The 27,089-nt window shown below is 47.8% G+C and overlaps 1 protein-coding gene across 1 annotated transcript in view; it reads right to left on the bottom strand.

Moving 5' to 3' along the window:
- The window catches only part of sorl1 (sortilin-related receptor, L(DLR class) A repeats containing), a 38,092-nt gene extending 14,150 nt beyond the window's left edge, over nt 1-23,942 (bottom strand). The window contains 15 exon segments of the mRNA XM_035534142.1: nt 227-355; nt 694-880; nt 986-1,164; nt 1,294-1,382; nt 1,569-1,642; nt 4,378-4,495; nt 4,909-5,101; nt 5,760-5,929; nt 6,214-6,306; nt 11,473-11,653; nt 13,889-13,956; nt 14,519-14,680; nt 15,859-15,987; nt 18,109-18,225; nt 23,649-23,942. Coding sequence (XP_035390035.1) covers nt 227-355; nt 694-880; nt 986-1,164; nt 1,294-1,382; nt 1,569-1,642; nt 4,378-4,495; nt 4,909-5,101; nt 5,760-5,929; nt 6,214-6,306; nt 11,473-11,653; nt 13,889-13,956; nt 14,519-14,680; nt 15,859-15,987; nt 18,109-18,225; nt 23,649-23,942 — 2,183 coding nt within the window.
- Between the last annotated feature and the right edge of the window lie 3,147 nt (nt 23,943-27,089).

Raw genomic sequence — 27,089 nt, 5'->3', positions numbered from 1 at the left:
ACATACACACACACACACACACACACACACACACACAAGCACGCACACACAAAAACATATATGTCTTTCAAACACACGCACTCACACACACAGACACTCACACAGACACTTAAAAGGCATTAAATCATTTTGCTCCTCTTATCATTGCAGGTGATGAGCAGTGAGTCGTGCTGTTTGGCAGCATGCTGGCAGGCTGGTATTACCCAGACTCAGCTCACTGTCTCACCCTTTGCTTCGCTGGTAGGTGGTGCCCACTGGGCAGGGCACTGGAGGGGCGTACAGGTTGCCTGAGAACTCTGGGTCGGGTACACACACCTGCAGGGACAGGTCCTCACTCAGCTTGAAGCCATAGTCACTGAGACACACACAGAGAGATAAAACACCATTACTAGACTTTACAAGACTGCTCCATTCTAAGTCTGGAATTAATGCGCAATTCCTAAGTCTGATATTCATGTCTCATATTCAAGTCTGAAATGCCATGAAGGGGAATACAATTTAATAGGGATCATTTAATAGTCATTTAATAGGGATCTTGGGACACGGAAATAAACGTTTGTGGGCAGGTGCGGGTTTAGACGCAGGACAAAGGACTGTCTGGAAAGTTTAGGGTTATAAATAACGTAAAATGCAGCGACCATTTAAGAGCAGGAACGTGATTCGCTGTTTGGAGGGGAAACGGGAGACGCTCACCACTCGTAGTCTTGCCGTGTGCAGGAGCAGTTGGACAGGCTGACGGGCCGGTCGAAGTCCTCCCCGTTGAAGCAGGTGGCGTGGGGCGTGCGGCGCTTGTACACCAGCTCCCGCCCTAACAGGCAGCTGTTGCCCCGCTCGTCTGACGGGGACCAGTGCTTGTAGTCACCCTCTGAGCACGGCACACCTGGGCACGTGGAAAAACAGGCAGCTTCACGACCCAGCCTCTCCGTGCGTGCGTGCGGCAGCCACGCCCCTCACGGGCGGGCCGAGGCGGCCTGAGGGGTCTCACCGAGCACGTCGCTGGCGTTAACTTGCAGGATGAGCCAGCTGTGCAGCTGCTCGGCATAGGAACCGAAGATGGTAAAGACGGTGCTCTTCTCGCCGGGCTCCGTCAGCAGCTGGTACACGTAGACCTCGCGCTCGGAGAACTGGAACTCCGTCCACGTCTCGCCCTCGTTGGTGCTGAACCTGCGGCGACACGGAGAAATGCGCCCGGCGCCGGGTCATCCCTGACGGGGGTTGCTTGGCAACCACCTGAGGCACTGTGTGAGGCTGTAGGCACGTGAAGGAGAGAAGCAGAAGGGGTAGGCGACTCACTTGAGTGTCCTGGTGGAGCCGCCCTGAGCGATGGCCATCAGAATGCCCCCGTGGTCCCCCCAGGTGTAGAAGTGCGGCCCGGCCAGAGCCTGGAGCAAGAGCGGAATACTGAAGCTGTATTAAACTCCCTAACAGATGAGGAATATCAGGAGCTGAACGTGGGATTCAGTCGGATAGCAGCACCGTGCGGTGAGGCTGCGATCCGAGCACGGAGCCAAGCTCGTGAAGCCCCCCACGGTGGGAGCGTGAGGTGGGGGGGGGTTGGGAGTCTGTACCTCTCTCCACCGAGTGCCTGCACTGCTCGACACATAGACGTTGGGCTTATTGGCCAAGCTCCGTCCCACGGACCCTAAGGGGGAAGGGAGAAAGAGAGGCAGTGGTGAGGGGAGAGAGAGAGAGAGAGAGAGAGAGAGAGAGAGAGAGAGCGAAAATTAGTGGAAGAAGAAGGAAAAAGAAAGAAGTGGGGGTACGGTTCTCCACACTACGTCAGCGGTCCGGGCATGAACACACACACACACTCAAACACACAAACAAACAAACAGACACACACACACAGACACAAACAGACATACAAACAAACACACACACACAAACACAGCACTCCTGTCTGCAAGCATGCGCACGCACACACACACACACACACAGCACTCCGGTCTGTACGTGTACACACGCACACACACACACACACATGCACACGCACACACACGCACACACACGCGCACACACACACACACACACACACAGCACTCCGGTCTGTACGTGTACACACGCACACACACACACACACATGCACACGCACACACACGCACACACACGCGCACACACACAGCACTCCGGTCTGTACGTATACACACGCACGCACACACACGCACGCACGCACGCACGCACACACACACACAGCACTCCGGTCTGTACGTGTACGCACGCGCACACGCACGCACACGCACACGCACGCACACACACACACGCACACAGCACGCACACGCACACGCACGCACACGCACGCACACGCACGCACACGCACGCACACACACGCACACACACGCACACACACACACATGCACACGCACACACACACAGCACTCCGGTCTGTACGTATACACACGCACACACACACACATGCACACGCACGCACGCACGCACACACACGCACACAGCACTCCGGTCTGTACGTATACACACACACACACACACACATGCACACGCACGCACGCACACACACACACAGCACTCCGGTCTGTACGTGTACGCACGCGCACACGCACGCACACGCACACGCACGCACACACACACACGCACACAGCACGCACACGCACACGCACGCACACGCACGCACACGCACGCACACACGCACACACACACACACGCACACACGCACACACGTACACACACACACACACAGCACTCCTTTCTGCTGAGCGGAACCTCTGCCAGATGGAGCAATGTTTAAGCCACACCACAGACAGGAAGTAGACAGCTGCCAGCAAGAGTGCTAGAGGCAGGCTGGGAAGTGAGAACTCGAGCTCTCTGCCAAAACACAACCTTTACACATCAGGCAGCAGCCTCCCCCTCCAAAGTGCCTGCTGCTTCACAAGGAGCTTCTGTTTACACTGGAGATTGCACAAGAACACCTCAATCAGCCATTTAAAATAAATAATTTTCTTTTTCAAACAACTTAGGTCTACAAACAGAGCTCTTGAATTAAATACATTTATGAGTTATAATAGCATAAAGTTAAATTATTCATAATAAGTTTAAATTATTCAGAATTCTATTGCACCCAATGTCACAAGTTCCCACTCAAGAACCCATCTTGATGGTAAGAAGGTAAAATTGTTTTTAACAGTGCTGGAAACTGTATTTAGTAAACATCTAAGATACTCAAAATGCAGCTCTAAATGTTAAATGTTTCCTTTCATTCTGCCTTTTAACCTTGACTTTGGAACAAGCACGACTGCGAGTCTGACTGGCTGCTTGTAATTTCTGAATCCACCTTTTTTTGCTGTACCACTGGTTAGGTTGCTATCCTACAATCCCCCCGCGAGTATGGAATATATTGGACTGAAAATTGGCCTAGCGCGTTGGCTCTCGGTGCACCCCCCAGAGACCCCCGGAGCCCTGCCCTGAGGCAGCTGCTGCAGGCTTCTGCTCGTCCAGAGCAGAATCAGGGCATGCTGTGTTTTCTCCTGATCCTCTCAGCTCTGTGTCCTCTCGGGGAGCTAGCGCGCATGTCAGCGGTGATGGGACACACAGCGCAGACACCTCGCTCTGGTCCCCTAAAACAAATGTGGCGTTTTATTAAAAAGCTGAGGTCTGGAGGCTTATTTCGGATAACCAGAGGAAAGCATTAGGAGAGTGAGAGCTTTTGTGTGTGTGTGTGTGTGTGTGTGTTAATTAGCTGGTGGCTGAAACAGCAGTAATTAGCACATGTGTTTGGGAGCACGGGTGCCCTACGCGGGCAGACGTCTGGGTGAGACTCCTCTTCTCCTCTTCTCTCACGGCTCTTTATCTTATAATGGCTTAATGAAAAGGCTGTCCGCTGGCAGCCAGCACAGGGAGACGCGTGGGAGACGCGTGGGAGACGCGTGGGAGACGTGCGAGAGACATGAGTGTGCCCTCCAGATGCAAGCAGAGAGCTAAATCAATGTTTTCAGGCAGATGTGAAGGGGTGAGGTACTGGAGAAGACCACATCACACACTGCTGGGTGTGTGTTACGCTCTCAGTGGGGGCTTGAGCCCCTCGCATGTACAGAGACACACACACACTCACAAACACACACACAAATGCATGCACACGCGCACACACACACACACACACACACACACACAAATGTACGCACACTCACACACACTCACACACACGCACAAACACACACACAAATGCACACACACACACAAATGCACACACACACACAAATGCACACACACACAAATATTTTTGGCTCAGAGTTCTAATAAATTTTGAGCAAGAGGAAGTGGGTGTCTCAGCAGTCTGAGAAAAAGCCTGCTCGCATTTCATAAACACACAAACACACCCTGGAGGATGTGTTACCAGACAGCTGAGGGCTTGGTCATGTGACCTACCTGTTGCCATAACGAGGCCAGGTGCAGACTCCTTGGACAGGATGGGCATCCTGCGCAACTGAATATTCAACAGCTGACTCCAGCGCTGAGACAGGTGCAGTGAGCAACCTTTAGAGAGCTGGAGAGAGAGAGAGAGAGAGAGAGAGAGAGAGAATGAGTAGAGAGAAAGAGAGACAGAGAGAGAGAGGGAGAGAGAGGTAGGGTGAGTGAGTAGAAAGAGAAAGAGAGAGAGAGAGAGAGAGAGAGAGAGAGGGAGAGTGAGAGAGAGAGGGAGGGTGAGACAATGAGTAGAGAGAGAGAGAGAGAGAGAGAGAGAGGGATAGAGTCCAGCTTAAACAGTGGACCACAGTTTAAATGTGCCACTCCCACAATGCTAACCACTTATGTTCAGACACACAGAGGCTGGAATCCTGAAGAAAGACTGTCAGTGGGCATTCTGCAATAAAAACCCCTTAACAAGCTTACTATTTACCCAGAAAACCTGTGCACAAACACACCAGCCACAGCTCTGACACACCAGGCGCAGGCTACCTGGCAGTCTATGGTGCCGCCCAGGCTGTCAGTGGTGGGCGGCTCAAGGAGCTCCCAGGTGCCACCTTTGTCGAAGGTGATGACCGAGCGCATGTTGTCCTCGCTGACAGAGCCGTTGAGCAGCGTGGCCACAAACACTCCCCGCAGGCCTTCCACACGGTGCAGGTCAGCGAATGGCTCGTTGGCAAAGTACCTGCAGATCACAACACACACACACACACACACACACACACACTCAGTCTCATATTAGAATCGTTGTGGGGTATTTCCACTGTCTTGTCCATTAATGCAGATAAACATAGCTAAAACCGCTTCTATAGTCTCGGTGTCCATAGTAACCAAATGTGAAATGTGAAATATTTTGGCTTGCTCAGTCTTTCGAATGAAAACTGCCTTTATAGAGAAAAAGAGGGAAACGTCACGGCAACATCAACATGTTCATCACTTCCTGTCACGTTTGCGCATCACCCAGCCTCGGCCTAAACGCCGGCTGTCCCGAGCATTCCTTTCTGAATAAGCTGCACTTTAGAAAATGTCACGCTAGCACGACCGTGCTGCAGCACTGGCAGCCACGCCGGGGGGCCGGAGGCGTGGCCCGGGGCAGGCTCCGCCTCTCCGCCTCTACTGGGAAACAATGAGGTCATGCAAGCATGGATGAAGGATGGCCCTGTCTTGGTGCTTTGGAGGTGAGAGGGTAGGTGAGAAGCAGGAGAGGGAGCTCGCTAACCCACATATGAGTTGCTACTGTCCTGCAGCAGCAACATGCCAACGGGTTCGAGGAATGAGAAATATGGAAACTATACATGGATACACATACATGAAACACACGCACGCACTCGACGCAGCGGTACCTGATCAGGGTGTTGCTCCCGGAGCCCTCGGGGCTGTAGTAAAGCACGTTTTCCAGGGACAGAGAGAAGGCCAGGCCCTGTGTGTCCGAGATGTACAGGTGTGTGACGTTGTTGTTGTGGTTCACACACACAAACACCTGGTCCTCCGAAGCGTCCGCTATGTAGTACTCCTGCAAAGGATGGCATAAGGACGGAGAGCTTACGCAGGTCAACCACAGGTCAACCACATGACAGGCATACAGGTGAGACAGGCATACAGGTGAGACAGGCGTACATCTGAGACAGCTGGACAGGTGACACAGGCTTACAGGTGGATCGGTGTACAGGTGACAGATGTACAGGTTGACAGGTGAGACAGGTGTACAGGTAAAACAGGTGGACAGGTGTACAGGCAGACACCATGCACGTTACAGCGTGCATCACTGGAACATTGAGGCAGAGCCCTGCTACTCACTGTGATGGGGTGGCGGGTGTTGAACTGGGCCTCTTTCATGGGCTGCCGGTTGTAGGAGACCCACAGCTGCACAGAGCGCGGCTCCCGGGTCCCCTGTGTCGGTGGACACAGCTCTGTTAGACCAGGACAAACCAGTCCAGCCTGCAGTCTACCACTACCTTCTAAACAAAGCGCGGAAATCTACTGGGCTGTCAGGAAAAATCCCGTTAAACACTTAAGGTCTGCCAGAAGTGTCAAACTTCAAGTGCTTTGAAATAACATACCATATACTAATGTGTATCATAATAAACCACAATAAACCAAGTAAGACACCCAGTCAGTATCAGCCAGTGGTGTCCTTCCCAGGGTTCTGTGTCAATAAATAGCTTTAAGTACTAATGAATGCCAAGGCTATGGAGTACAGACAGCAACCTGCATCTGGGGCAGACTTGTAAAACCTTACAGTTCTGGAATCCTAAAAAGGAAGGAAGTGTGTGATTTATGAGGTGCAAGCATGAGCTCAGGAACGCGAGCTCTACCGTAGCCTCCCCGTGCCCACAGCTCCGAGCTGTCTCGGTGCATCACCGAGTGAGCTCATCCTCTTTCTCTCTTTGTACTGCAACCGCCTACACATTTGCTCCTGACCCCGATGCTGCAGATGCATACCTGTATCAGACGCTGCTGCGCGAGCATCCCTGCCTTCCGCCTGACCGGACTCAATCTGGCTCTGACAGCTTTGGTCGTAAACAGAGGATAACTGTCTTGGACAATCAAGTGGGATTAAACAACAGAAATGAGGAGATCTCCTCGTCCTGGCTAAGTAAGAGCAGAGAGCCGGGTGACAGGCCCTGGCTTGCCAGCTTGTTCCCAGTGCTGCGCTCAGGGCAGTTGGGGCTCAGCGGGCTCAAGCCAAGGACAGAAGCAAACCCTCGGGAGGCTGGAGGGTAAACCCTCGGGAGGCTGGGAGAGGGTTTTCCAAAAGCTTTCCGGGTGCTCGCTGTCTGCCTCACGGAAATGAATTCGGCCCGAGACACTGCTGGTGGCCCCATCTCCCCCTGCCGCGCGCCTCCACGCCGCTGATTTATCTGCCCTTCGATGGCCGCAATGCATCGTGGGTGGCCAAAGAGAAAGCTGGCCTGGGTGTTGGCGCGCCGTTGCCAAGACAGGCGCAGGGAGCTCTAGTGGTATGGCACTGACCCACTCTAAGCCAATGGGAAAACAAAGTGGACAAGCTGGTTTGAATATGCAAAGCTGATGTGTCGCTTATAGTATGCCCAACCCCCCACCCCCCCCACCCCCCATTCACTCAGTGTTTACCTCGGAAACAAGAGTCTTAGTGAATTGGCAACCTCTGCCATGTTTCAGTCAGCTGGAGAGGCCTGACGTGGAATTCTAATTCTACAACATGATTAGGATATTTGAAAGTGTGTGTGTGTGTGTGTGTGTGTGTGTGTGTGTGTGTGTGTGTGTGTGTGTGTGTGTGTGTGTGTGTGTGAGAGAGAACTGCCGCTCAGACTTGTGTCACAGTGCAGCTTCCATGGTTACTCAGAAGCAGAAGTGCTGTATTTGTGTTGTTGTTCCTCATCAGCGCTGGAATGTGAAGATACCAGATGAAGTGGGTCAACCTGTTCAGTGAGAGGACTACTCACAGAAGCTCATATTACACTAAAAAAGTGGGTTATCCTTCAACGGGACCATTACAGCAGCAAAAAAGCTTAATTATTACCCAGGGCCTCAATGCTTTTTGCCGGGAAACCCGCCAGATAAGAGGAAGCTTACGTTTCCAGCGCGTTAATTGGGATATGAGGCTCCCTGCCACCAAAACACACTCGTGATATTCGCTATGCTAATATTATAAGCTGGGCTGAAGAAAGGAGAAAACAGGAAGGAGGTAGAGAGAGAGACAGACAGAGAGAGAGAGAGAGAGAGAGACAGACAGACAGACAGAGACAAAAGACACTGAAGTTCACAAACTGGTAAGCGAATCTCTTTAATCTTGACTGACTGTGGCACTGAAGTCAGTAAGAGAGCTTCTCTGATCAGCCGAGCCAGTCAGTTCAGAAGCAGCCAGGTCCACTTCTCTAGCTTCCTTCAAGACTTGGGTAAGTCTGTCAACACACATTCCCTCCAGCATGGAGATATACAGCCAGTCCTGCTGACAGGACTCAAAACCCCACAGCGCTATTTGCACTGGGCTGCTGGTATCTGTCAGTTCAGCCCTGTCGGGGACCTAATTTCCCCATAGCCATCATGACATGATCTTGTTTAAATACAAACTCCAAGCTCTGTGGGGACATCCGTGGTCAGGAAACCCTCATGGTTTTCCCTACTGTAAATCCATCAGGTCCTGAAGGGAACATAAGCAAATCCATTAAGAGGATCTCATTGGAATTTTGGATGTGGGAAGGGGGGGGGGGGGGCTGGAATGGAACACAATACTGTAACTCCTGCTGTAACTCATGCTGCAACTGTAACTCCTGCTGTAACACCTGCTGTAACTAACTCCTGCTGTAACACCTGCTGTAACTGTAGCTCCTGCTGTAACTAACTCATGCTGTAACACCTGCTGTAACTAACTCCTGCTGTACCGCCTGCTGCAACTGTAACTCCTGCTGTACCCCCTGCTGCAACTGTAACTCCTGCTGTACCTCCTGCTGCAACTGTAACTCCTGCTGTACCTCCTGCTATAACTGTAACTCCTGCTGTACCTGTACCTCCTGCTGTAACTGTAACTCCTGCTGTAACTGTAACTCATGCTGTAACACCTGCTGTAACTAACTCCTGCTGTATCTAACTCATGCTGTAACTCCTGCTGTAACTGTATTTCATGCTGTAACTGTATCACATGCTATAACTGCCAGTGAATTGGCAGCATATCTGCGTGTGTTTCTGTGCCTTTCAGAGAAGCCAAACCGTTCCACTCCAGCTGAGATGTAGAGACGGTTTATTGATACAACCCCAGCTGCTGACACATTCACATCACAATAGGCCCCACACAAAAGAACAGTTATGAAACCACGTGTCTATGTATGCATTTGTCTTTGTGTGTGTGTGTGTGTGTGTGTGTGTGTGTGTGTGTGTGTGTATTACTATTGTCTGTCATGAATGTAGAAGAAAGCATTTTCTAACGGTGTGTCCATACAACGGTCTGAGCCAGTGGGCCCTGGGTTGGTGCAAGGCTGGTGTGAGGTTGGAAAAAAAGCAAAAAGGAATGATCATCCGGAGCTAAAGTAGGAAGCGTTCAACTCCAGGGATGAAAACACTCACAGACCAAACCAGCATTAACAAGAGTCACCCAACTCTGGATCCTGTCACGACAACGCCGCAATGGCAACAGGACTGGAACTCCCACGTAGTGATACAGGAAACTTCAACGGTATACCGGCCTTGTTTTACGGGAGCTGAAAAAGGAGGGGGGTGAAGGGAGGAAGGCCAGTAGAGTCCTTCCTCTGGAGGCCCTGCTGGGCACAACAGTCCCAGTTCTGCAGCGTTCAGTGCAGAGTCACGCCTGAGAGCGACTCTGCGCCTCTAGTTCGGCGGTCACTAAAGCTCTTGACAAGACCAAAAAAAAAAGGGATCGGCACTTTGGAGATGTCAGGACCATTTTCATGCGTGCAAAAGTGCTACAACCGAGAAAACTCAACAGAGAAAAATATGACCTTCAAAAATATGTATTGCGAATAAAACTAGTCTAAAACTACTTTATTTCTGAAAATCATCGTGGGCACATGACCCTAAGACAAAACCCTTGGCATTCCACACCTGTCAAATCAAGCGCACTTCAGATTGTCACAACAGTAACAGACTGAGGGGTTCTGCAACTTCCTGCCCTGTGCGCTCTTACTCCTCAGAGCAGCTCTCTGTCCACGTAGCCATGAATCTGCGTCTGCCTCCATGGAAGCTGAACTTCCTTTTATGGGCATGCATTATGAGAAACTCACTTTTTCAGTGACTGTGCAAAGGCATTCTGGTATCTGGAGCGCCTGCCAACCCACAAACTGTGAAGGAAAGCAACCCAGTCAGCTTCTTGTGGGCTTTCACGGGAAAACACGGGTTAAAAACAAGCCATTCAAATTCGGCCCCTTATAAGCATCGCTAAGGTCGTGGGTAGAATCGCACAACCACCCCCCAGCCCGTCTTACTATGAAGGTGTAGCAGTCCCTCCAGTGTTATGTCAAAGGTGTGAGCTGAGCTCGGTAACTGTTCTGGTGTCAGCTGCGCAGACCAGCCTGTAGCGCTATATGAGCCCCCAGCCTGGACAGAAGAGCTTCGTTGGGACGGCGAAGACCTGTAGCTACGTGTGACTGCTGTTCCAAACTGGGTCAGTACAACGCAGGCCCGGCAATGACTTTCTTACTAAAAGAGATCAATACCAACTGTCTACGGTAAAACTGCAGACAAGGGTTATGTAAGTGTTTAAAATAATTATGCTATGTGACTATGTGGGCGTTAACCACTAGCTGAGCTAATGGCTGAGGTTGTATTAGCTGCACTTTTCTAGAAAGTTAATGGCACTGCTTGCTGCAGGACCTACACATTAGTTTGTTGTTAGTTAACATTACCAGTTACACTAATAGTTTGTTGGCCGAATGTGTGTGAGATTACCATCCATCCCTTCAACACGTGAATAACATGAGAGTAAAATTTACGGTTGTATGCCACCTCAACTGATCAGGGGTCAGTGATGTTAGCATGTTGTGCCAAGGGAGAATGTGCTCTCCATCTCTCAGTCACAGATACAGGGTCGTTTGGACAGAGAGCACCACGAAGGCTGTGGGGCCTGTGGTATCATGACCCTGCTCTGCTGGGCATAATGGTAAGACCTCCTGGACTGTACAGGACTGTACAGGATGTGTAGCAGTTTCCACAGGTGCTGCTAACAAGCAACCTTACTCACTGATAACAGAAAACAATGACAACACGTTTTATAACAAATGGATCTATATAATCAACTTGTTCAGGTGGTTGTAGAAAATGGTCTTGGGGGAGAACTCCTTCTTTAGCAAGCATATCACTGCCTTGGCTGTGATGGACTTATAGCACACAAACCCACACCCACAGTTCATCCTAAATCCTGATGTGCATGAGAGCATGTCTTTCTCAGAAATTCTCAGTTATCATGTACTTGGCCAAGTGCATAATTCAGCATTCCTTCAGCTAAACAGCTTAGCTCCCCACAACACACACACACACACACACACACACACACACACACACACACACACACACACACACACACACACACACACACACACAAACACACACACAAACACTTCTTACCCTGGTGGTGGTAGCAAACATGTACTTGTCCCGGAGCTGAAAGCTGTCCACTCTCTCCAGGATAATCTTCCGGTTTTCCTCGCTCTGGAAGAAGTCGGTGCTGCTGAGGACACTGGAGACGCCCTGGGGCTCATGCCTCTGGATGAGCACCGTGCTGGGCCCGTCGTACGGCTCCACCCCCCTGGGAGGAAACGCACGGGTCTGCCGTTACACACGCGCACACGCACACACGCACTAGATCCGAACAAAGGACTCAGCAGGCAGATATCCACGCCTGGTGGTCAACTAACAAAAGTTCTAATGTGACCACAGAACCACAGAGACACCGAACAGAACCCCTGAGATGCTGCACGGAAGTGCAGAGCCAACCTTGGCGCACGTAAGCTGTTCCCTTCTACCCGAGGGGTTTCTGCACACGTCCCCTCCGGGCCCGGAGGACACTTTCTCCAGCACCACACGCCCGGGCTCTTGGAGAGCCCATGACTTCACCACCTGGAATCTGGGCCTGGGAGTCTGAGTCTGGGCTGTGGAGAGACGCGCCAGTCCCCTTGTCTAGGTGGGCTCGTGACGCTCTTGATGAAAGGATGAAGGGATTAGACTAAGGGGAAGAAATACACGCACTGCTGCTCACCCCGCGGTTCCAGGCGCACGGCAGCGGGGGATTAGCAGACAAAAGCAGCCGCTTACGGCATCGCAGCTCAGACGCAGACAAAAGCAGTTGCTTGCGGCACTGCAGCCTGGGGGCTGGCATGGCCCCCTCCAATGAAGCTTGGTCCTAAAAATAATAATCCATGCAGTCCAAAGAGGCCGGAAAACCTCTGTGCTGTGTGTGCAGCATCTAAAAAGGTACAACCAGCACTCAAAAAATGTTTTTCTGTATGTTTTTTTTAAAAATACCTAGTATTTCAAGTACTGTAATAGTTTTGTAGTATTAGTGGTACTAGTGAATCTGGCGGCACGGACCATCTCAGTCATCAACGATGCCACAGCCTGCAAGGGATCTCGCCCCACGAATCGTACCAGGATGACAGACACAGACAGATACGGCTCCACACAGAACCATGCAGTGGTGCGTGTGGTGTGGGAAACAGAACCATGCAGTGGTGTGTGGGAAAGAGAACCATGCAGTGGTGTGTGTGGTGTGGGAAACAGAACCATGCAGTGGTGTGTGTGGTGTGGGAAACAGAACCATGCAGTGAGTGTGTGATGGTGTGGGAAACAGAACCATGCAGTGAGTGTGTGATGGTGTGGGAAACAGAACCATGCAGTGAGTGTGTGATGGTGTGGGAAACAGAACCATGCAGTGAGTGTGTGATGGTGTGGGAAACAGAACCATGCAGTGAGTGTGTGATGGTGTGGGAAACAGAACCATGCAGTGAGTGTATGGTGTGGGAAACAGAACCATGCAGTGAGTGTGTGTGGTGTGGGAAACAGAGCCATGCAGTGAGTGTGTGTGGTGTGGGAAACAGAACCATGCAGTGAGTGTGTGTGGTATGGGAAACAGAACCATGCAGTGAGTCAGTGTGGAGGGAAACAGAACCATGCAGTGAGTGTGTGTGGTGTGGGAAACAGAACCATGCAGTGAGTGTGTGTGGTGTGGGAAACAGAACCATGCAGTGAGTGTGTGTGGTGTGGGAAACAGAACCATGCAGTGAGTGTGTGTGGTGTGGGAAACAGAACCATGCAGTGAGTATGTGTGGTGTGGGAAACAGAACCATGCAGTAAGTGTGTGTGGTGTCAGTAGTGCTGCGCTCTGCATGCACTCCCTTCCTGAGTCACAGCTGAATCTTAATGACAAGCAGTTACCCAAACAAGTGAAACCCAGAGTTGCAGTCTTTTCCTGGAACAAGACCAAGACTGTGCAGAAATCACTGGAATTTCTCTTAATAGACTCAAGACATTTCACGAACGTACAGACTTACAAGATTCGAGGTTAAAAAAAACAAAAGTAATAAAAATAAAAAAAAAACACATTTGAAGAGAAAGTTCTGCTTGTTCTGAAAGTGCTGCTTGTTTTCATAAATATGCAGCTAGATTTGAAGCCTGTCGTGTAAATACAGGGGTGGGAAGGCTACACGTGGTCATAGTGAAGCGCAAGCAGGGGCTGTGGAGTTCACACACGTACAAATGCATGCGGCAATATTACAGTGGCTAACTCAGTCAAATGTACGCAGAACCAGTCAGACTAGCTAAAGAAAGAAGTGGGGCGCCCACATACATACCTCACACACATACAGATACATACACGCGCACGCACACACACACAAGATACAGACACACACACACACACACACACACCTCCTTGTCCTAAGGGACCATAGTGCCTGATGGACATGATGTGACAGGATCTCAAAGTTCGCAGGATGTTCTGACTCAACTTTTCCCACAAGTACTTGATCGCCACCAATGATCTTACCAGAAGTAGGACTTGACATGTTCCTGAATCAGAACCCACGTCTCTCCAAAGTCATCCGATTTCCACAGCTGCCAAAGAAAAGAATCTTAATGAGTAGCTGGTTCAAGCCCAGTAGAAGGAAACTGAAAGCAAAACTTTTCACTGATGACTGGATGCATTACAAAGTGCTTTTCATGCAAAACATAAAGGGAACAGATACTATACCAGAATACAATAATAAGAGAATCTTAACCAAAACTGGAAACAATAGCAGATTCTCAAGAAGATCTGCTAGACAGCAGTGAGACGGTGTCGAGAACGGAGAAGCAGTGAGACGGTGTCGAGAACGGAGAAGAATGACAATGAAGCTGTTACTGGAACACCTGTACATCAGTGTGTTGGACAAACACCTGTACATCAGTGTGTTGGACAAACACCTGTACGTCAGTGTGCTGGACAAACACCTGTACGTCAGTGTGTTGGACAAACACCTGTACGTCAGTGTGTTGGACAAACACCTGTAGGTCAGTGTGCTGGACAAACACCTGTAGGTCAGTGTGCTGGACAAACACCTGTAGGTCAGTGTGCTGGACAAACACCTGTAGGTCAGTGTGCTGGACAAACACCTGTAGGTCGGTGTGCTGGACACACCTGCTTGTCTGGGTGGGAGCTGTCATAGCCCAGGACCAGACTAGGTCTCTGGCTGTGGAGCAGCAGGTCGGTAGGTTTGAATGGGGTTGCAAAGCCCTGGACACTCTTGCAGAAGTCGAAGGTGTTCCACAGGTAACTGTTTGTGGTGTCCGCAAAAAGGTACTGAAAAGAACACGAAACTTAGGACACAGTGAGAACAAAAATGTATCTTTCAGTACATTACATCACATTTAAGTGAATCTAATTTCTCAATAGAGAAGCATCAAAATTCACCCTCCTGGCAACTGACGAATAAACAAACAAGTACTGAGAAACATCAAAAGCTCGAAACGGAGAAAAACAAAACGGTCTTAAGACAGAGTGCGAATGAGCCAGCCTTGCTCTACAGCTCTGCTGATCTAATTCTCCCTCGGCATCTAGTGTTTGATCCTTTATTCATGTGCCTTTCCCATCACCTCTCTCCTTCCAATGGCCTGGATTTAGAAAGAGGACAACCCCCCCCCCCTCCCACGTAGGAAAAGAGAAGACAACCTCGAAGAGGACCCTGGAGTTTGAAGAATCAAACCTCCTTTGGAGAGAAGACAGAAAAACTGAAAAAAGAGGAACAGGGAGACAGAGAGGGGGGAGAGAGGGAGAGAGGGAGAGAGAGAGAGAGAGAGAGAGAGAGAGACAGATTGCGAGAGCTCACAGATGAAGTGCGATTTCCACGGTACTGCACACAACTCTAAACAGATGTCTCCACAGGGAGTCAACACTTACAAGACAAGACTGCTATAAATAAAGGCTCACATGAGCAGGCAGGCCTGTGTCAAAGGGCTGTTTGTGTCTTGGTTCTGCCATTAACTCTGGGTTACACTGCCAGTGTGCTGGTCAGTGTGGTATTACTATACAGAGGTTTCTGCAGCAAAATCCTCTCCCTGCAGTAGATCACTGATCACTCTCCACTGATCACTCTCCCTGCAGTAGATCACTGATCACTCTCCACTGATCACTCTCCCTGCAGTAGATCACTGATCACTCTCCACTGATCACTCTCCCTGCAGTAGATCACTGATCACTCTCCACTGATCACTCTGTCAGTAGCCGCTACAGTAGTCGCTGTAGCAGCAACGCTGCCTCACCCTACCAGGCCCGGCCATACCTGAAGAGCTGCACTGCAGAAAGGAACCGCAATTCCCACAAGGCCATGCACCTGACCTGCACATTGGAGTTCAAGGGCGAGGTCTGCAGGAGAGGCTGCAGGAGACCCTAATGCCCATAATGCCTGTGACCTTGGCTGACCCAGGTCAGCACACACCCCCAACACAGAAACACAGAAGAGTTCGGGGAAAAGTACTCACCCGTTTATTGTCTGCAGGGCTGTGGTAGAATTGGGAGATCACCTGCTTGCTGTTCTCCTTCTCACCAGACATCTTAAACTTCTCCGATATGTGGGTGAAGGTGGTTCCATAGTCATAGGATACGTAGACCTGTTGGAGATTTTTAAGGCAAATGTACTGAAGAAAACTCCTGGGTCCAAAGAATTCCTGAATGTACTGAAGAATCCCTGGGTCCAAAGTCTGGGTCCAAACCCAGCTCATGAAGGACCTCTGTCTGAAGCATCCTGTATCTATATCTAGCCACTGACTTCCACCTGTAGTAATGCGGTAGCATGAACGCATCACAATGGATTCTGATTTATCGTGTTCAGCTACTTTGTTTGAAAAATAATTCTACAATATACCACAAAGCACGCTAAGGCAGAACAGGTGCTAATTAAAGTATCTTAGCATAATGCTAAACATCCATCCAACCTCAATACTGAACCAATATAATAAGGTGACAATTATCGCTAATCTGCTGCTGTTGACGTAATATCGGTATGATCATAGAGTCTGAACAAAAGGACCAGCACATCACGTTCCACTTTTGGAAGTACGATCGGGATCCAGTGTACAGTGATCCAATTTTACATGCCCTGCTTTTGTGCAAAGACAATTACAGAGTCAATCCAGAGCTCTCAAATTTCCCTTTCTGCATTGGACCCTGCACGCACAGTCTCTGCAATCCTTCGACTAACCCAAGTTCTGGAGCGTTCTGTCGACTGGTACGCATCTCGGAAAACTCCTCCCCTCTGAAACTCTTCCTTTTTTGTTACGTTCAGATCTGCACTCATGTAAACACATCCTGGACGAGACTTCACATGACATATTTAGTCTCCAGGCTTTGGGACGGGTGCAAACACTCTGCAGCTTGACTGACGACACTGAAAGGATGCCAATATCAACACTAGCTACAGCGGTGTCGTCAGCATACTTGCATTAACAATAAATCACGTTAAACATTAACAGAAAGAAAGAATGCTCTGTGCATGCCCGCCTGAATAAGGATTTAGAAGCCGTCTGTTGCGTTTGGGAAGGGATCGCGCTGTGCTGTCGGCAGGACCAGATCTAAGACATAATCAAAAGCAGAGTGGCACAAGGTCTGTGGAGTTTTTTATTGCGATGTGCCTTGAAAGTGGCAGAGCGAGATACCAGCAGCACAGGGCACCTTCAGCTGGTACCTTCTCACATCTCTGTGAGCCATGGGGAGCCCAGCCAGTCTGTGTATTTCCTTAACCCCAACACAACTTTAAAGCAGAGGACTCAATGATATGATACCTGGTCGCCAAATCTATATGGAGTTGTGTTATTAATTATTAATATTATTATTGATGTTGCTGTTGTTATTATGTTTATTATGACTATAATTATTAGTATTATTGCATTTCTTTACATATTGTGATATGCATATTATTTGTGTAAAAAAGCAACATTTTGGCAACACAGTTACTCCAAAAGACATGAAGGCAGAGATCCCACAACCCTACCTGTAGTGTTTGTTGTGGTGTGTTAGGAGTGGGGACATAGGCCCCATGAGCCTGAACCTGAGTGGTACTTCAGTGGTTAAGGTACTTGACTTGTAATTGGAAGGTTCCAGGTTCAAGCTCCACCACTGCCAAGTTGCCACTGTTGAGCCCCTGAGCAAGACCCTTAACCCTCAATTACTCAAGATGTACTTAGTCATAATTATAAGTCACTATGGATGAAAGTGTCAGCTAAATGCAGTAAATGATGATTCACTGATGACACACCGATTCAGTCAGTCAGTTCCACTAAATTCTGCTGCAACTCCATACTGTGTAGCATTTTTTGCTGACAGCTGACTCTCAGAAATGCTTAAAACAGGACAGAGGCAGCATGAATATGAATCTGTACATGACCTTTGTCACCGTGGCTCCTGCAACTCTAAAAAAAAAAAACACCTCGTCAGAAGAGTTGCACGGACTGGTTTCAGCTGAAATTCATAAGGTTTCAGCAAGCGGGTATCGTCCTCTCACAAGAACTCGCTGCACTTACAGAGCGGAGACGAGACCGTCTCGCACGATCTGCACCCTCGCCATGGCGGTGCCCTCGCCATTAAAATCCATTATTCATCCGTTATTCACCAGGAGAAATGCCAGCTGGTTAAATTGAGGCCCACGCTTGCAGTAGCGCTCGTCACTCACAGTAAACAGGATGTGGTGCGTGAGAACAAAGACCCCGCGGCCGGAGGGAGGCGGGCAGACTCACCGAGCTGCTCTTGGGGTTGGCTGCACTGATGCTGTCTCTGGCAAGAGCCACGATCACGTTACTCTTCTCTCCAGCCCAATGGACAACCATCTGGTTATGGGAGTCATTTAGGTTGGCCTGTAAATGGGGGGGACACAGAAACCATTAAACATAAGTACTGTCATTCTATTAAACCAAATGAACAAAGTATTGGAAGCTTGGGAACAGCACAGCAACAGGAAATAGAACTCATTCAATTAGCTGAGCAAATTAATTAACCAGTTGTGGTTAGTAATGCATCCATCAGCAACTAATATGGATGACCTTTTGAGAGCTTGAGGTCACAGACACAGGCGTCACGTTACAGATTAGATTCTTCAGGGGGTCTTTTCCCTCAAGGTTTCGTAGCTCTCTGTACTTTTCCTCCTCCGCCCTGCGGCGCCGAGCGGCCCCCGTCCCGATGAGGAGCACCAGGGTCAGCCACAGCTGGAGCGCTGAGACAGAGAGAAAGTGTGCCTTCTGCTCCCATCTTGCTCCCAGCTCTGTGCTGAGCAGTCTGTCTCATCTTTAATTCAGAATTCTGGGTGGACGATGGACTTGTTAAATGGGAACTCATCAGAGTTGTCTTCTGAGTCTCTCGGCCAAAATACTACATACCAGCAGCTTTTCTCTTTGTGGTGTGCGACTTGGGCAAATTAGCACAGAGAATGCTACAAAACAACAACAACAAACAACAACAACAACAACAACAAAGCTACAAAAGAACTGCATTTTTATAAGAAAGCAGAACAAGGCAACGCTACCGGCTTTGGGTAGCGCACCCTGCAGAGGCAGCCCACGGTCACCGGATCTCATCACGGTGACACGTCTGAGCTTGGCAACTGGGCTGCAGGGTGGGAATGACCAGTCCAGGCCCAGGAAGGAAATCCCCTCGAAACGCGAGCCCGAATGGGCCCCGAGGTAAATCTCCCAGGCTTTCTAACCTCACTGCAATGCACCAGCGCTTTTCCAGAACAGCTCTGCCGACACAGCTCTGTGCTCATTAAGACACGATCCTCTGGTCAGGCGCCGCCGATAAAGTCAGACGAGTCTAGCATATCTGCATTCACTGAACGCAGTAAGAGTTTTACCCACACAATAGGCTTATTATAAATCAGGACACACTTGATATGGGTACTTCATATCTACTATAGAAATATGCTTTATTAGTATATGCCTCAGTTATATGATGGCATTTGCATATGTGTTTAAATAACCTTGCTGTACAACAGACTGAAAAGAAACATCAACTTCATTAAATATTAAGGCTCAAATTTTATTTTCAAAATTCTGTGAAAGTCAAATTCCGGTCATTACTGTGAAGGACTAATCGTAAGCCAGATTCTCCGCGTGATCCGGTGCAAGTGTGTCCAAGGCTCGGTACCCCTCCCCTTCCTCTGTGTTCCCTGCGTCATTATACGAGGTCATTAATTACCAAAAGTGAACAGCAGTTGGCTTTCAGCGCAGCCTTGTTCTGCAGTCTATAAGCTCAAACATTCTTGTGGCTGAATAAGGATACTTATGCTCGGAAATGTGGTAGTCCGTGACCTATCGACTTCCTCGCCGAGAGAAAGAAGGCCCTGTTTGTCTTCTTTAAATTCTTGCTGTCAGAAACAAAGTCCCGCATGCAATGCGCACAGGATTCCACCTTCTCAGTCAGCGATGGTGAGTGCTTGTGCCGGCTTGAGCCCGCCGTGCAGACGGAGGAGACGCGTACGCTGTCTGGCCGTTACTCTGCAGGGCAGCCTGGACAGCGCCAGCAAATGAGCACGGCGCTATACACCCAGTAAAAGCCCACGCAGCTCACCTTGCAACAGCTGTTACTAGGACTGAAAGCTCAAGGCCATTGAAAAAGAACGAAAGGAGGGTTTTTCACAAAATAAACAGGCAAACACGTGAATGGCCACAATATTTCATACGCTTATCTATTATTCACCAGAGCAGGGAGGGGACAGAGAGAATGAGCTTCTGCCCACCACTGCAAGCATTTCAGCTGGCGGTGGACTTAAACAATGACATCATCTCTGCAGCAGCGATGTCAGGGCCAGCAGTTCAATTTGCATGTCATCTAGTAGCCTCTGCCTGGCATGAAAAACCATAGACTGCCTTCCCATTTCCATAAATAAATAAATAAAAAACACTAATTTAATATCATTTAGCTGCATTGGTAAATGCTTGACCAGTGAGACACCAGGGAGCTATTTCCTTGTCTTGGCAGTGTGCTGTATATTACTACCATGCATCAGGAACAGAATAATGGTGCTGTTACTGACATGAAGGCCTGTCAATGTCACTGTGGGGGGTGATTCACAGACTCACAGGAGACAACAGCTCATCTCAGGTGGGAACAAGGCAAGAGTTGCGGTTTTGGGCTGTTCGGACAGGTTCTCTCCACACTGAAACAGGAGGAGCCTGTCAAAACAAGCCCTTCCTCCACCCCTGCCAGGGTCAGCTCCGCCTCCCCACCCTGTGCCAAAGCGGACTCCGCCTCCCACCCACTTCGAGGCCTTGCTGCTCTGCTGTCGCCTGGCTTCGGGCCTGTTCACGCACACTCACACCCTCCACAGCCCTCTGATTAGTGAAGGGTTTTGAGCTTTGCCAGAACTACAGAAAGCATCTGAGCCAGCCAGAAAGCATCATTAACTCTAAAGACCCAACACTTCAGCTTACACTGTAGCACAAAAGGACACCCTGCAAACATTTCTGTACAAGTGAAGTTCAGATTTGTGTTGAAGATTCTTATCTGATCTTGTCTGGCTCTTGAAATGAGTGCGATTTAGAATATTTGGTATAAATAAAACCTCAGTGTTCACTATAACATGAGCAAAGGTAAGCAAAATAAACTACTCTAATCTTACTATTTCTTATTCTTCTAGTGATCCAATCGCTCGTTTAGTTTTTGTAGAAGCCCTCGGTACATTAGTATTCATGAGCCTTCGGAAGCAGCGCGCTGTGATCCCGTCCTGTAGGCAAAATCAATAGCCATTCTGAATCTAATGAAAACAGCTTTCAAGAGAAACTGATGGAAATGATGTCTCGGGCTGTTTCCAGGGGAATCGCAGATCTTAACAAACACTGAGCTCCTCCAAGACTAAAAGGATAGATGAAGCAAAATGAGAAAAATATAGATTAATCAGAGAATGGAATTAGGTAGCGCTCATTGACTGGCTGATTTATAAATATGTTAAAATGGTTCACTTTTTGCTCGGGCATTCCGTTCTAGAAAATAATTCTGAAGACAAGAACGTTCACAGTCCATCAATATACAAGGTTTCACTTCAAAAGTCAACAAATGAATGACAAACAACTGTGAAATTCAGAGTTCTCTCATTTTTTATAAACAACAATTAGTACCAACTTTTTAAAAAAGCACTTTGCACTAAAGAAAAAGTATGCAAAAAAAGAATTCCAATAAAAATCTGTCTCACTTTTTTTAAAATAACAAAACACTTTGGAGTTATGAAAGTGGCTGAAATATAAACCTTCATCCACCTTCAGTATCCCCCCGTTACTGTGACTAACCTACATGTCCACATGCTTATGCTAACAACTATGAAAACAATGTTCAGGTTTGACTGAGGCCTTCCTTCAGACCTGGAAGGTAAACGGCCAAGCCCCAATCGCTTCGAACGCACCATCTACTATTTTGAAATCAATATCAACTCACCATAGAAAAGAAAATGTTAACTGGATCATCTGGGGAAGCCATTAACCTTGCTAGCAGTAACTGAGCCCAGTGCAGGCCTACAGTAAATCTTCCATAAAGGAGAAGACACCGTATAGAAGATTTCCTGCACACACCACTGACAGTGCTAGGTGTCATTCGTATTCAACCTTCTTCCTGTTCAGCTCGCTGGAGCTTTTATTTTTGAAACATACTCTTCGTGTTTCTCCTTCGTTTACCCACAGGCCTACATGCATTTGTTTTACTGCTCCAATCGTATCCCAGCCAGTTATGAAACGGGTGATAGATCTTTCCAGAATGCAATTTAAATTGTTGTTTGTAATAACACTGTTGGGGGGAGTTTGCCTACTACAGCTTTAATGTTTACTCTTTTTTAAGTTCCCTTTCCAGTCACTTATCAAACCCTCCGTTCCGCTGAAGTCAAACATTCAAGCATACTCAAATATTTGCTTTTTACTCCCCTTGCAAGCCAGGACTATTAAAATTAAAATTCTTTGGCCTGATTATAGACTCGAGGGACAGAACTTTCCAGATTGCAAGTTAAAACTGTTAGTTTGTAATAACACCACTGAGGGAGATTGCCTATTGTAGCTTTAATGTTTACTCTTTTTAAACTCCCCCCCCCCCACCCTTTCTGTTTATGTGGAGCCAGTTTCCAACATTATTTTATGCTAATCACATGACCATGATCTTATGATGACAGAATCTCCTTACAAGCTGCCAACCAAGTAGCATTATACAACAGCTGACTTGAGATGCAGGGATTAAGCAGTTAAATAGATTTCATGACGGGATGGATGGACGCTTTTGCGGCAAGATCCAGCTGAGGTGATACAGAAGGCTAAAACGCACAAGAATAGAAAACTCCCACTGCAGTTTGGACTGAATTTGCTCCGTGGGCTAGAGAAATGTGTCCACACATGCAGTCCTGCACCATCTCGACTCCAGGCAGAGACAAACAGAGGACACCCTGGTCATCTTTTTACTGCCATGCACAGGCAGCAAAGCTGCTAATGGGTGGCGTTCCTCGCCATAGTAACACAAGCAACCACCACGGTGCAGTCCTGAAGCCCATGCTGACCACGGTCATGAAGTGCTCCCTGTCTAGTCTAGGCTAATAACACCGTTGTTAAGGTTCTTCCATGGAAAAACAGCCATGTTGCGGCCAGTGACACCTCTCGCACAAACGGCGCTGCCTCATCAACACAGCTGCGAGCCGTGAGAAAAGGACCAGACGAGGAAGCTTTAACTCGAGAGTTAGACGGGGCGACACTAAACTGCTAAATAATATCCAAAGAGAACCTTTAAACGGTTGATCGCACAAAAAAAAAGCACCCATGGTTGGATTTAGTCTTACGTCACTGGGTGTATAACAACTCCTGCACGCCAGTGTCGCCGTAATAAGCCTTATCTGATATTAAATAACCCTTATATCATATTTACACCGGACTAAATTGCTGAAAGCTTTGCGTTCTCATTCTTGTACTTCGTTAGGTGCGGGTTCGTTAGACACTCACTTCGCGTGCGATCAGGTGGCGTGCCGTATCTTTCTAAGGACAACGGCGAGGTGAGACCTGGCGCTCGCGCTCCTACTGTCCGTGAACTGCGTTCGTCCCCAGTAAAGCAGCGGACCCGCGTCTGTTCGCGTAACCATTTCAGGGCCGTGATAAACCCATCGGGGAAGGGACACGGGTCGCACCGTAACGCCGGAGCACGGAAGGTGAAGTCTGGCTGCAAAGGCTGCTTAGCGCTCGGGAGCAGCTCGGACTGGCAAGAGACAACTCAGTCCGACCGCTTCGCTGACTTCGTGCTCACAAAAGAGACAAAACCGGCTTACCCTTCCATAAACCTTGGGCACGGGTGACTCCGCGGGGCTTCGCCGATTCCGGTGCACGGTCGGTGCCGCCTGCACTTCTCGCGCAAAGCGCACGATTCGAGTTTCGCTGCCCAAGCCCTGCACAACCTCCTCGCGCACGTTCACCAGCGAGAAGCCTCGCGCCTGCGGCAGCACAGATCTCCGGTCTTGGTGAAGGCGAAGCGTGGCGGAGACCGACCCAGGAACCAGCAGTAATAGCAAATACATGCCCCAACGACGGAGAGCGAGCATCTTGCGTGCCTGCCGTGTCGCCATGTTTGTGTATGTTTTTTTTTTTTTTTGAGTGCGCGTGGAAGAGCGCCTCGAGTGGAGAGCCGAATTGATGCTCGAGACCTTTGTTGGTGCATATTTAGTGTCGGCCGATGTACCAGATCCCTTGTCTGCACAACCGCCTTTCTAATGTTTGCACCGTTCTGCTGTGTCTGCCCACTCGCCACTATTCGATTAAAACTTCTAAGATCGTGCATGTAAAGCTGTTTTTGCTTAGGATACTGGGACATCCCGAGTGACTACATTTTAAAGCATTTCAGATTAAATTAATTACATTTGCTCTTGCAAACAGTTGGTGTCAGATGTCTCAGGAGACCATTGCAAGACACATGGCATTTTTAGAGTAATACACTAAATAATTTGGTTTAATCACACATCCAGCACATGTTTAGTGTTTTAAGCGTTACTTTGGGTTTAGTATGATTAGATTCTGCAATAAAGCTTAACCAATACATTCACAACAGAACTACCTTCCAGACAAAGCCCATAAAACCTCTCTTTAGGCTAGGTAACTGCTGACTCAGTTTGACTCTACATTTATCATGAACAGTGGCGTATTTCTGACTAGGCCAGTGCAGCCAGTGTCCAGGGGCATCTGACCACAAGACGGTCAAGTCAGGTCAAAGACACCACTGCAGGTGTAAAGGTAAAATCCATAGATTATGCACAAAAAAGTGAATTAGAAAATGAAGCGTAATATGTCCTCAGGGCCCTCAGTCCATACATGCAGTCCATACACGCAGCTGTGCATCTCCTGTGTGCCTGTACACCCACAAGCCCAGGAAGATGTCCAAGAGTCACCTTTTGCAAAGGTTCAAGTCTTCTCCACAAATGACTACACACACACACACACAGAGAGAGAGAGAGAGAGAGAGAGAGAGAGAGAGAGAGAGAGAGAGAGAGAGAGAGAGAGAGAGATTCTGCTTTGATACTGAATATTAGCACATTGTCTGGCTGGAGCAGATATCAAGTAGGTAACACAGTTAAATGAGATGTATCATGGAATGCTGTTGTTGACATGCCAAAAGGATATTTTGAACAGCTCTTCCAAAGATGCTTGTGACTAGAGGCTTCACAAGAGCATGCTTATAAACAATAAACATAGTTCACTGTTGCATTAAGCCAGAGCTGTAGCGTAGGCTACTGCAGTGAATGTCTGCCCATTAATAGTCATTTTACACTTAGATTGTCAGTGCATGTTAAGGTGGTTCATAAACTCACTGTAATTAACTTATGTGGTACTAGTTCCCAGTATTTTGTGCTACTATTTTAACATAATGAAAATGCAAACAAGCTTTAAGTAAGCTAGATAACATTTATTTATGCCACAGATGTCCTATGGGTTCTGTAATTGCAAAAAGACTAAGAGAAAAGCCCTAATCCATTCTCAGCCCTGTATCGAGTAAGCTCTTGTGCTATACTGCAAATATTCTATAAATCTGTTTTAAAACAGACTGTTCCTTAAAAGGACAGGCATAAAGGAACAGTGATTGGCTTTGGGTGATATGCATATGGAACGGAGCTGACCCTCTTTTAAGAGCACATTTGATGTTTCTAACAATGCCAAGTTGACCATTTTGATCGACACAGTTCCGTATTGCAGGTTTTGCGCTACTTCTGTTTATTTCATATATATATATATATATATGTATGTATGTGTGTGTGTGTGTGTGTGTGTGTGTGTGTGTGTGTGTGTGTGTGTACACATATACACACACACACACATAAATGTTTTTTGTTTTTTTTTATCATCTGGTTTTAGAAACTAATGGTGGGAAGCTTTATTTGAGATCGGGTCAAAGAGGTGTACGCTGTGTTCTGTTGTGACATGTTCAGTGAGTTACCTGACATACTTTCTCCCTGTTTAGAATACGGTGCAGTGACATCGTCCTAATGTTTTTAAGAAGGGGGGGAAGCAATCTCCAAGGTTTGCAAAGGTAAGGAATATGCAGACTCATAGCTGCAATTTGGAAGGTACTGTCACACAGCTCTCTGGGCCAGCAGCCCTAACCAACAAAGCTAATACAAGGGCCCTTCACTATGTTCCCCAGAATCCCCAGGGGAGATTGTTGTCCCGGAATATTGATGTGAACCACCTGTTTCTTTGTGAAGTATTGCTGCTGTTTGTAGTGAGTGGTATGAGTTGGGCCTAGTACTCGCTGTGTATTGACCGGTTTCCTTTTGGGCTACTTCTCTCTGGCTCTGTTTTTTAACTACGATTTTGGATTGTCCCTCTATAATAAACTATTGACTTATCTCCTGCCTCATTAAAGTTAAAGATTTGAAGCTACTAATTAACATCCTAAACACTTTGTTGAATTGTCTTATATATATATATATATATATATATATATATATATATATATATATATATATATATTTGTGAAACAAATGCCTAATTAGTAATCCTACTAATTAAGTTCCAAGTTCTTTGGTAGAAAATACCGTGTTTGTAATCAACATCGCATAGTGGTCTACAGATTATTTCTGTTTGGTCTTGAGTCAAAAACCCCACCTTGTTTAAAATAACTAATCTTGCTAAGGCTTAACAAACGTAAGATAAATACATCACCCCATGTTTTTGCTTTACTTGTTCGTGGTGTAAAATGCAATGAATGGAGAAAAAAGAAGCAAGCAAGAAGCTGTTTTTGAATATTACATTGTAAATAGAAGTGTCACTGGCTTCACGTGCCCTCGTTCGCCGTTCCATGTTGTGGCACGTGCTAGCTAAAGTCGTTAACGGACGGCTAAGCTAAGATAGCACTTTAGCCTACTTAGTAAGCCAAATTAAAGCCGAGCTAGCTACCTACGTGACAGCGAAAAATTGTACGGTTACATAATCTGGTAATGTTTATTTGGTTTCATAGGTCGATTTAAATTTTGATACCCAGGTAAATGATCTCTTTTCTGAGCAATTAGCTATTTGTCCTCGTCATGCAATGAGCAGTTAGCTATTCTAACGTCAAGCAGCATCGTGGGCTTCAAGAAAGTCTAAGTGTTAGTTAACTAGGTTAAATAACTTCAGTTAGACTGCTTTATACCACTGTTTAAGGGTAACCTAGCTAATGTTATTGATTCCTTCAGGTTTAAACTGAACAGTAAACTTATATGTAGGTGACTATATATTAACAT

The sequence above is a fragment of the Electrophorus electricus genome, chromosome 15 (assembly GCF_013358815.1).
Source record: "Electrophorus electricus isolate fEleEle1 chromosome 15, fEleEle1.pri, whole genome shotgun sequence".
Taxonomy (NCBI): Eukaryota; Metazoa; Chordata; class Actinopteri; order Gymnotiformes; family Gymnotidae; genus Electrophorus; species Electrophorus electricus.
Note: the sequence above shows the minus strand (reverse complement) of the source record. Positions and strands in the feature narration are given on the sequence as shown.